This window comes from Mobula birostris, chromosome X (genome assembly GCF_030028105.1).
Source record: "Mobula birostris isolate sMobBir1 chromosome X, sMobBir1.hap1, whole genome shotgun sequence".
In the NCBI taxonomy this organism is placed as follows: Eukaryota; Metazoa; Chordata; class Chondrichthyes; order Myliobatiformes; family Myliobatidae; genus Mobula; species Mobula birostris.
In genome coordinates, this window is record NC_092402.1 from 53,803,110 (window position 1) to 53,815,363 (window position 12,254).

The window sequence follows — 12,254 nt, forward strand, 5'->3', positions numbered from 1 at the left end:
ATTCATTAATAGATTTCTCCACCCCCAGTGGATTTTGCTCCCACCCAGGTATGCTGGTCACAGAGCAGGCATCTGATTCCTGGAGGGACAGGAGATCTACCCTCACTAATTGATCTCCACCTTCACTCCCACCACCCCCCTCCCTCACTGATAATCTCCCCCTCATTAATGGATCTCGGTCTCGCCCAGGTATGCCGGTCACGGTGCTGGCGTCCGATTCCTGGAGGGGCAGGAGATCCAGAAACTCAGCTGCCGGGCGGTGTCTCTACTTCTGGGCTGCAGTAGTGCCACGCTGGCTCTTCGTGGCAACCTGGAGGGTGTTGGCATTGTCCTCAAGTACATGATGGCTGGCTGGTGAGTCTGAGAGCCGGATCCTCTACTGGGGTGAGGGAGGGAGGGGTTATGAGGGGAAGGAGAAATGGATGAAACCTCCTTGTGTATCAACAATCAAAGTGCTGGACGTTCTGGCTGGCAGACTCTTCAGGCAGAGAATCCAGTCAATGTTTGGGCCAGCACAATAACAAACCATTGCACCCTTCCCCTAAGACCCTGCCCATTTGAACTGTCTGTCACAATGTAAAGAATTAGTTTATTATTGTCACGTACCAAGACACAGTGAAAAGTTTGTCTTGCATATCGTTCATACAGATGCAAGACAAGCTTTTGTGGTGGTGTGGTAGTGTAGCAGTTAACGTAACACTATTACAGCGCACATGACCCAGGTTCAATTCGGCAAGCAGTTTATACGTTCTCCCTGTGACCCCATGGGTTTGCTCTGGGTGCTCTGGTTTCCTCCCACATTCCAAAGACGTATTGGTTAGTTGGTTAATTAGTTACACACGTGTAATTGGGTGGCATGTGCTCATTGGGCCCAAAGGACCTGCTACCTTGCTTTATCTCTTAAAAACACTTAAATAGATAAGTTTATTACACAGTACGTTGAGCTAGAACAAGTTCAAATAATAAGAGAATGCAGAATCAAGTATTATGGTTACATAGTGCAGTGCTGGCAGGCAATAAGGTACAAGATCATTGTGAAGCACATCATGAGGTTAAGTGTCTATTGTACTAGCCACCTGTTCAATCGTCTGATAACAAGTAGGGCACAATCTGTCCTTGAGCCTGGTGGTACATGCTTCTGACTTTTGTATTGTCTGCCCAATGGAAGAGGGGAGAAGAGAGAATGTCCAGGGTGTGTGGGGTCTTTGATTATCCTGTTTGCTTCACTGAGGCAGCGAGAAGTGTTGGAGTTCGTGGAGGGGAGGCTGTTACCCAGGAGGTCAAATGTAAGGGAAAAGTACACTGTTAATGTCAAGACTCTTAACAGAACTAATGAGGTCCAAGTCCTTAGCTCCCTGAAATTGGCCACACAAATAGACAGGGTGGCAAAGATGTAGTACGGTAACTTTGCCTTCATTGGTCGGGGTGATAAGTACAAGAGTCGGGAAATCCTGTTGCAGCTGTATAAAATTCTGATTGGGTAGCATTTGGGCGTTGTGTGCATTTCTGGTCACCCCATTGCAGGAAGGGTGTGGGGGCTTTGGAGAGGGAGCAGAGGAGGTTCACTAGGATGTTGCCTGGATTAGAGAGTATGAGCTATAAGGAGAGGTTCAACAAACTGGAGCTGTTTTCTCTGGAGAATCAGAGACGGGTGGGGGGGGGGGATCTTTTTCCCGGGTTGAAATGTCAAAAATGAGAATCCATGCATTTAAGGTGAGAAGGGGAAAGTTCAAAGGAGGAGTGCAGGGCAAGTTGTTTTTTTTTAAAAAGAGTGGTGGATGCCTGGAATGTGCTGCCAGGGAGACCTGTGTTTGAGGCACATATGATAGAGGTGTTTGAGAGGCTGTTAGACACATGACTATGCAGGGAATGGAGGAATATGGACAATGTGCAGGCTGAAAAGATTTAGTTTGATTTGGCATCGTGTTCAGGAGAGAGATAGTGAGCCAAAAGGCCTGTTCTTATGTCTTAAATGCAGTGAGAGTGTCTGATTCCACCACCTCCCTTCCAGGTATCACCTACTCTCCATGTGGGAAGCTTACCCTTCAGGTCCTTTCTATATTTCCCTCCCACCTTAAACCTATGCCCTCCAGTTTCTGAAAGCCCTGCCACGGGTCCTCACTTCTGACTGGCTCAACAGCTGACAATGTAATCAATACACCCCCTCCCACCCTGGACATCCTCTCTTCTCCCTCCTCCCATCAGGCAGGAGATACAAAAGCCTGAACGCATCTACCACCAGGCTCATGGGCAGCTTCTAGCCCACTTGAATGGTCCTCTTATACAATAAGATCTGCTTATAGTTCATGCCCTCCAATCCAGACAGCATCTCTCCAAAGCCCCCACATCCTTCTATCATGCAATAAGACTATTGAACAGACCACTTGTGCACTAAGTGATGAACTCTTGACCTCCCACTCAACCATTGGCTCATCTAGTCCATGCTGACCTATTTTTCTGGTGAATCTAATTGACCCAGACCCCTTCCATCCATGTACTTCTCCAAATTATTCTTAAATGTTGAAATTGAACCCACATCGAGAGGGGGGAAGTGGGAAGGGAGAGCGGGATATGCAGTGCGGAATGGGGAAGGGGGAGCTGGGTAGGGACTGCGGGATGGGGAGGTGGATCGGGGTGGAGGTTGTGGGGAGGGGGAGTGGGGGGTACAGGACGGGGCAAGGGGTGTGGGATGGGGGTGAACTGGGGGAGGGAGTGTGGGAATGGGGGGGGTGGGAGAGCGGGGCGAGGGAGTGGGGTGGGGGAGGGGCGTGGGGGAACATGATGGGGAGGGGAAGTGGGAGGAGGGGGAGACGGGAAGAGATTGTTGGACCAGGGGATGTGAGAGGGAAGAAAGACAGATAGGGAGGGATGGGACTGATGGAGACTGGGAGATGTGTGGAACTGGGAAAAGAAGGGGGTGGGTGGGAGTGAGATGGAGATGGGGAGGGAAGGGTACAGGTGGAGGGTGGAGACAAAGAGGTGTGTGGAACTTGGGAGAGGAAGGAGGAGTTTGGCAAGACAGATCGGTGGAAACAGGTGAGACAGATGGGGAGGGGGTGGACTGTGGGACAGGAGACAGGGCAATCTGGGTGTGACTGCGAAAGACTAAGACAGGATCGGAGGGGACGGTGGGTGAAAGTTGGATACAGAGATGGATATGCGTGCGAGCAGTGGGGGTGGGGTGGGTTAGGCTCAAAGGTGACAGTATAAGCTGGGAGATACAGATGGGGAAGAGGGTGGGACTGAGGAGGTAGCAAGGGTGTAACGCTGAGGTTTTACAAGGCATCGGTCAGTTTTGGGCCCCTTATCGAAGAAAGGATGTGCTGACATGGGAGAGGGTCCTGAGGAGGTTCATGAGAATAATTCCTAGAATGAAAGGGTTAACATAAGTGTTTGATGGCTCTGGGCCTGTACTTACCGGAGTTAGTCAGTGAGTACTGACTCTTTGGCCTATCTAGTCTGTGCCAAACCATTTAAACTGTTTACTCCCATCAACCTGCATTGGAACCATAGCCCTCCATACCACTACCTTCCATGTACCTATCCAAACTTCTCTTAAACGTTGAAACAGAGCTCACATGCACCACTTGCACTGGCAGCTTGTTCCACGCTGTCACCACACTCTGAGTGAAGAAGCTTCCCCTCATGTTCCCCTTAAACTTTTAACCTTTCACCCTTAAGCCATGACCTCTTGTTGTAGTCTCACCCAGCCTCAGTGGAAAAAGCCTGCTTGCATGTACCCAGTTGATACCTCTCATAATTTTGCATACCTCTATCAAATCTCTTCTCAATCTTCTACATTCCAAGGAATAAAGTCCTAACCTATGCAATCTTTCCTTATAACTCAGATCCCACTGCAAGCCACGTTCGCCTTTCTCACTGTCCACTACACCCCCGATCTTGGTGTCATCTGCAGATTTGCATATCTAGTTAACCCCGTGATCACCCAGATCGTTGATATAGATGACAAACAACAACGGACCCAGCACTGATCCCTGTGGCACTTCACTAGTCACAGGCTTCCAGTCAGACAGGCAACCATCTACTACCACTCTCTGGCTTCTCCCACAAAGCCAATGTCTAAACCAATTTACTACCTCATCTGGAAGGCTGAGCAACTGAACTTTTTTGGCCAACCTCCCATGTGGGACCTTCTCAAATGCCCTGCTAACGTGTATGTATACAACATCCACTGCCTTGTCTTCATCACCTTCCCTGGTAACTTTCATTGGCCTTCCCACATCCTGCAAAAAGGAGTATTCTATTATCTAGCCTGGCATCCTTACTGTTCTAACTAGGCATCTAGAAAGAAGAAAGGACAATAAACAGGGGATGGGGGGTATCTCCTTTCATTAAAGGCTTAAAGAACTAAAAGTGAAAAAATCTCCACTCTGACAATGGTCACTCCATTTGTCGCAAGCCGTACATTAATTTGTTCTTGCCAATCAGCCCAGAGTGGTCAAAGTTGGAGTGGAGATTTTTTCGTTTTTAGCTCCAGAAGATTGATTGGCCGCCGCTCAAAGCACCAAACCTCTGCAAATCGCTGCCTTTTGTACTCAGTCAGCAAACCTGAGTGAGCTACGTCTACTCAGGCTTCTGGTCTCTCCAATTTGCCGCTGCTCAAAGCATCAAACTGCCGCAAATTGCTGCCTTTTCTACTCAATTGGCAAACCTGAGTGAACTATGTCTTCTCAGGTTTCCAACCTCTCTGATCTGCCGCTGCTCAAAGCAAACTTCGCGAGTCGCTGCCTTTTGTGCACAATTGCTGAACCTGAGTGAGCTACGTATTCTCAGGCTTCTGATCTCTCCAATTTGCTGCTGCTCAAATTGCTGCAAGACACTGCCTTTTTCTACTCAGTCAGAGGACCTGAGGGAGCTAGGTTTTAGGCTTCTGGTCTCTCCAATTTGCCGCTGCTCAAAGCACCAAACTGCCATGAATTACTGCCTTTTTCTACTCAGTCAGAGGACCTGATTGAGCTACATCTACCCAGGCCTCTGATCTCTGATTCGCTGCTGTTCAAAGCACCAAACTGCCGCAAGTGTCTGCCCTTTTTTACTCAGTTAATGAGCTATATATTCCTGGGCTTCCAATCTCTCCTATTTGCTGCTGCTCAAAGCAATAAATTCCTGCATGTTGCTGCCTTTTCTACTCAATCAGCGAACCTGAGTGAGCTACGTCTTCTCAGGCCTCTGATCTCCAATTTGCTGCTGCTCAAAGCTCCAAACTGCTGCGAATTACTGCCCCTTTTTACTCAGTCAGTGAGGTATATTTTCTCAGGCTTCTGATCTCTACTATTTGCCTCTGCTCAAAGTACTAAATTGCTGCAAGTTGCTGCCTATACTACTCAGTCAGCAAACCTGAATGAGCTATGTGTTCTCAAACTTCCGGTCTCTCCAATTTGCTGCTGCTCAAAGCATCAAACTGCCACAAGTCGCTGCCTGTGGTACTGGATTGGGAAACCTGAGTGAGCTCCGTATTCTCAGGCTTCTGATCTCTGATTTGCTGCTGCTCAAAGCTCCAAAATGCCGCGAATTACTGCCTTTTTCTACTCAGTCAGAGTACCTGAATGAGCTATGTCTACCCAGGCTTCTGATCTCCAATTTGTCGCTGCTCAAAGCACCAAACTGCCGTGAATTACTGCCTTTTTCTACTCAGTCAGAGGACCTGAGTGAGCTGTGTCTACCCAGGATTCTGATCTCCAATTTGCTGCTGCTCAAAGCACCAAACTGCCGTGAATTACTGCCTTTTCCTACTCAGTCAGAGGACCTGAGTGAGCTACATCTACCCAGGCTTCTGATCTCTGATCTGCCGCTGCTCAAAGCTCCAAACTGCCGCGAATTACTGCCTTTTTCTACTCAGTCAGAGGACCTGAGTGAACTATGTCTTCTCTAACTTCTGTTCTCTGATTTGCTGCTACTCAGAGCACCAAACTTCGTGTGTTGCTGCCTTTTGTACTCAGTCAGCAAACCATTGTGAGCTACATCTTCTCAAACTTGCCATCTCCTGTTTACTGCTGCTCAAAGCATCAAACTGCCGCAAGATTCTGCCTTTTGTGCTCGATTGGTGAACCTGAGTGAACTACGTCTTCTCAAGTTTCCAATCTTTCTGATCTGCCACTGCTCAAATCACCAAACTGCTGCAAGACACTGCCTTTTTCTACTCAGTCAGAGGACCTGAGTGAGCTATGTCTACCCAGGATTCTGATCTCTGATCTGCCGCTGCTCAAATCACCAAACTGCCGCGAATTACTGCCTTTTTCTACTCAGTCAGAGGACCTGAGTGAGCTGTGTCTACCCAGGATTCTGATCTCCAATTTGCTGCTGCTCAAAGCTCCAAACTGCCGTGAATTACTGCCTTTTTCTACTCAGTCAGAGGACCTGAGTGAGCTATGTCTACCCAGGCTTCTGATCTCTAATTTGTCGCTGCTCAAAGCTCCAAACTGCCGTGAATTACTGCCTTTTTCTGGTCAGTCAGAGGACCTGAGTGAGCTATGTCTACCCAGGATTCTGATCTCCAATTTGCTGCTGCTCAAAGCACAAAACTGCCGTGAATTACTGCCTTTTCCTACTCAGTCAGAGGACCTGAGTGAGCTACGTCTACCCATGCTTCTGATCTCTGATTTGCTGCTGCTCAAAGCTCCAAACTGCCGTGAATTACTGCCTTTTTCTACTCAGTCAGAGGACCTGAGTGAGCTGTGTCTACCCAGGATTCTGATCTCCAATTTGCTGCTGCTCAAAGCTCCAAACTGCCGTGAATTACTGCCTTTTTCTACTCAGTCAGAGGACCTGAGTGAGCTATGTCTACCCAGGCTTCTGATCTCTAATTTGTCGCTGCTCAAAGCACCAAACTGCCGTGAATTACTGCCTTTTTCTACTCAGTCAGAGAACCTGAGTGAACTATGTCTTCTCTAACTTCTGTTCTCTGATTTGCTGCTACTCAGAGCACCAAACTTCGTGTGTTGCTGCCTTTTGTACTCAGTCAGCAAACCATTGTGAGCTACATCTTCTCAAACTTGCCATCTCCTGTTTACTGCTGCTCAAAGCATCAAACTGCCGCAAGATTCTGCCTTTTGTGCTCGATTGGTGAACCTGAGTGAACTACGTCTTCTCAGGTTTCCAATCTCTCTGATCTGCCACTGCTCAAATCACCAAACTGCTGCAAGACACTGCCTTTTTCTACTCAGTCAGAGGACCTGAGTGAGCTATGTCTACCCAGGATTCTGATCTCTGATCTGCCGCTGCTCAAATCACCAAACTGCCGCGAATTACTGCCTTTTTCTACTCAGTCAGAGGACCTGAGTGAACTATGTCTACCCAGGCTTCTGATCTCTAATTTGCTGCTGCTCAAAGCACCAAACTGCCGTGAATTACTGCCTTTTTCTACTCAGTCAGAGAACCTGAGTGAACTATGTCTTCTCTAACTTCTGTTCTCTGATTTGCTGCTACTCAGAGCACCAAACTTCGTGTGTTGCTGCCTTTTGTACTCAGTCAGCAAACCATTGTGAGCTACATCTTCTCAAACTTGCCATCTCCTGTTTACTGCTGCTCAAAGCATCAAACTGCCGCAAGATTCTGCCTTTTGTGCTCGATTGGTGAACCTGAGTGAACTACGTCTTCTCAGGTTTCCAATCTCTCTGATCTGCCACTGCTCAAATCACCAAACTGCTGCAAGACACTGCCTTTTTCTATTCAGTCAGAGGACCTGAGTGAGCTATGTCTACCCAGGATTCTGATCTCTGATCTGCCGCTGCTCAAATCACCAAACTGCTGCGAATTACTGCCTTTTTCTACTCAGCGATCCTGAGTGAGGTATGCCTTCTCAGGCTTCTGGTCTCTCCAATTCGCTGTTGTTCAAAGCACCAAACTGCCACGCATTACCACCTTATCTACTCAGTCAGAGGACCTGAGCGAGCTACGTCTTCTCAGGCTTCTGGCCGTTCCAGTTTGCTGCTGCTCAAAGCACTAAACTGTCGTGAATCGCTACCTTTTTCTACTCAGAGAACCTGAGTGAGCTATGTCTTCTCATGGTTATGGTATCCAATTTGCTGCTGCTCAAAGCTCCAAAGTGCTGTGTGTCACTGCCTTTTCGACGACTCAGAACAAATGATATTAAAGCAGGCGTAGGCCATCTGGCCCATTGAGCCTGCTCCTGCCTTTTCTCTATCATCCTTAATTCCCCTACTATGCAAAAATCTATACAAACTTATCATAAATATATTTACTGAGGTAGCCTCCACTGTTTCATTTGTCAGAGAATTCCACTGATTCACCACCCTCTGGGAAAAGCAGTTCCTCCTCATCTCTGTCCTAAATCTACTCCCCTGAATCTTGAGGCTATGTCCCCTAGTTCTAGTCTCACCTACCGGCGGAAACAACTTTCCTGCCTCTATCTTATCTATCCCTTTCATAATTTTATGTTTCTATAAGATATCCTCTCATTCTTCTGAATTCCAGCGAGTACAGTCCCAGGCTACTCAATCTCTCCTCATAGTCTCACCCCCTCATCTCTGGAATCAACCTGGTGAACCTCCTCTGCACTGCCTCCAAAGCCAGTACATCCTTCCTCAAGTAAGGAGACCAGAACTGCACACAGTACTCCAGATGCAGCCTCACCAGTACCCTGTACAGTTGTAGCATAACCTCCCTGCTCTTAAATTCAATCCCTCTAGCAATGAAGGCCAACATTCCATTTGCCTTCGTGACAGCCTGCTGCACCTGTAAACCAACCTTTTGTGATTCATGAACAAGCACTCCCACGTCATTCTGCACAGCAGCATGATGGAAATTTTTACCATTTAAATAATAATCTGCTCTTCCATTTTTCCTTCCAAAGTGGATGACCTCACATCTACCAACATTGTACTCCATCTACCAGACCTTTGCCCACTCACTTAACCTATCTATATCTCTCTGCAGACTCCCTGTATCCTCTGCACAATTTGCTTTTCCACTCAATTTAGTGTCATCAGCAAACTTAGATACACAACACTTGGTCCCCTGTCCATTTCATTAATGTATATCATGAACAGTTGCTGGCCCAGCACCAACCCCTGTGGCACACCACTCACCGCTGATTGCCAACCAGAGAAACACCCATGTATCCCAACTCTCTGCTTTCTATTAGTTAACCAATCCTCTATCCATGCAAATACATCATTCCCAACTCTTTGCACCTTTATCTTATGGATAAGCCTTTTATGCAGCACCTTATCAAACGCCTTCTGGAAATCCAAGTAAGTAATGTCCATCTGTTCCCCTCTATCCACTGCGCTTGTTATTATCCTCAAAGAACTCCAGTAAGTTTGTCAAACAGGACCTGCCTTTGCTGAATCCATGCTGTGTCTGCCTGATGGATCCATTTCTTTCCAGATGCCTTGCTATTTCTTCTTTAATGATAGCTTCAGGCATTTTCCCAACTACAGATGTTAAACTAACTGATCAATAGTTAGCTACCTTTTGCCTACATCCTTTTTTGAACAGTGGCATGACTTTTGTCACCTTACAATCTGCTGGGACCTGCCCAGAGTCCAAAGAATTTTAGTAAATTATCACCAAAGCCTCTAATATAACTTCTGCCATTTCTTTCAGTACCCTGGGATGCATTCCATCAGGACCAGGGAACATGTCTATCTTCAGGCCCACAAGTTTGCTTAATACTACCTCTTTAGTGACAGCTATTGTATCAAGGTCCTCAACTCTCATTGCATCCATAACATCTCATTTTGGCATGTTGGACATGTCCTCTACTGTAAAGACCAACACAAAATACTCATTCAAGGCCTCAGCCATTTCCTCATTACCCAGTATCAATTTCCCCATCTCGTCCTCCATGGGACCTACTTTCACTTTATCTACCCTTTTCCGCTTTATATAATTATAAAAAGAAAGTTTTATTATCCATTTTTATATTTTGCACATTTATTTTCATAATCTATATCCTCTTTATTGCTCGCTTAGTGGTTCTCAATCGATGAACCTGAGTGAGCTCCATCTTCTCAGACTCCCAGTCTGCGATTTGCTGCTGCTCAAAGCTCCAAACTGTTTTAAGTTCCTGCCTTTTCTACTCAATCAGCGAACCTGAATGAGCTACGTCTTCTCAGGCTTCTGATCTCCAATTTGCTGCTGGTCAAAGCACCAAACCTCTGTGAATTGCTACCTTTTGTACTCAATCTGTGAACCTGAGTGAGCTCCATCTTGTCAGGCTTCCAGTCTCCGATTTGCCACTGCTCAAAGCACCAAACTGCCACAAATCACTACCTTCTACTGTTGGCGAACCTGAGTGAGCTACGTCTTTTTAGATTTCCATTTTCTCTGATTTGCTGCTGCTCAAAGCTCCAAACCGCCGTGAGTCACTGCCTTCTTGACTCAACTGGTGAACCTGAGTGAGTTCCATCTTGTCAGGCTTTTGATCGCTGATTTGCTGCTGCTCAAAGCATAAAACTGTCGCAAGTCCCGGCCTTTTCTACTCAACCAATAACCTGAGTGAGCTACATATTCTCGGGCTTCCAATCTCTCCGATTTGCCGCTGCTCAGAGCACCAAACTGCCGTGTCACTGCCTTGTACTCAGTCAGCAAACCTGAGTGAGCTACATCTTAGGCTACTGATCTCTCTGATTTGCCACTGCTCAGAGCTCCAAGCTGCCAAGAGACGCTGTCTTTTCTAGTCAATCGGCGAACCTGAGTGAACTACGTCTTGTCAGGCTTCCTTCCGATCTCTGATTTGCCACTGCTCGAGGCATCAAGTTGCTGCTTTTTTTTTTACTCAGTCAGTGAACTTGAGTGAGCTACGTCTTCTCGAGCTTCTGGTCTCTGATTTGCCACTGCTCCACTGCTTGAAGCACTAAACTGCCACAAGACACTGCCTTTTTCTACTCGGTCGCTGAACGTGAGTGAGCTGCATCTTCTCAGGTTTCCGACCTCGGATTTACTGCTGCTCTCAGAGTTCAGTGGAACAAAGGTGGATCTCACTGAAACCTGTTCAAGATTGAAAGGCCATAAAACATAGGAGCAGAATTAGGCCACAAGGTTCATTGTGTGTTCCACATATCTCTCCCTCATACTTAGTGTATAAGTATCTCATGCTCAGATAGAGTGGACGTAGAGAGGATGTTTCCTATCGTGGAGGAGTCTAGGACCAGAGACCACACCCTCGAAGTATGTCTTTGTAGAACAGAAATGAGGATTTTGTTTTTAGCCTGCAAATCTGTGGAATTCATTGCCACAGACAGTTGTGAAGGGAAAAGACTGGGTATATTTAAAGCAGATGTTGATAAGGGTCAAAGGATATGGTCGAGAATGGGGTTGAGAGTGATAGTAAATCAGACATGATGGTATAGTGGAGCAACTCGATGGGTTGAATGGCCTAATTCTCTTATCTCTTATGGAGATGGGGAGGTGTGTGTGAATGGGGGAGATGGAGACAGGTTGGGGGGGAGAGTAGATGGGAAAGGGTGTGTGTTGGGAGCATAAGAGATGACGATGGGGCAGGAGATGTGGGGGAGGTTTGTGACTGGTGGGGATAGAGAAGGGGATGGAGGGTGAGAATGGGGGAGGATGGGTCTGGCGGGGGGGGCAGATGTGGAGGTGTGTGGGACTAAGGGAGAGGGAGAGTAATGTTGTACCAGGCTCACTAATGCCTACTTTTGCCCTGCCCACCCTCAGCCCCCTGTACTTGGGCAACCTGTGGGATGTTACAGATAAGGATATCGACCGCTACATGGAGCAGCTGCTGAAGGGCTGGCTGGGCGCACAGGACCATACCTCCCTCCTGCACCACATCTCTCGGGCACGACAAGCTCCCAAGCTCAAATACCTCATCGGTGCTTCTCCTGTGGTCTACGGACTCGACGTCTCCCTGCGGTGACACAGAGATCCTCGCTCCCTCCCCAAGATACCAGCTTGTTAAATCTATTCAAAGACCCTGGCTTGTTAAATACCCCCCACCCCAACCCAACCCTCTCAATCTCCAATGTTTGTAAGCCCTCAATAAAGGTTCTTTTCATCATCACAGATGAGTGTTGGTGCTGCAGGGAGTGAGGGGATCTGGGAGAGCAAAGGTGGGGATGGGATGGTTGGGGAGATTGTGGGAGCCCTGTATCAGAGAACAGTACACCAGGTGTCTGGGGAAGCAGGTGGACACAGTAGTAGCAGGTGGTGATAAGAGAGCGTACAGGAGTGAGATGTGCCAACTAGTGGAATGATGCCACAGCAACAACCTGGCACTCAACATCAGTAAGACCAAAGAGCTGATTGTA

General features: G+C 47.4%; 1 protein-coding gene across 1 annotated transcript in view; it reads left to right on the forward strand.

The window, feature by feature from the left end:
* espl1 (extra spindle pole bodies like 1, separase) overlaps positions 1-12,002 on the forward strand; it is a 63,605-nt gene extending 51,603 nt beyond the window's left edge. The window contains exons 24-26 of the mRNA XM_072248971.1: positions 29-48; positions 190-354; positions 11,662-12,002. Coding sequence (XP_072105072.1) covers positions 29-48; positions 190-354; positions 11,662-11,863 — 387 coding nt within the window. The 3' untranslated portion in view covers positions 11,864-12,002. The remainder of the gene's footprint in view (positions 1-28; positions 49-189; positions 355-11,661) is intronic.
* Positions 12,003-12,254: the final 252 nt, after the last annotated feature.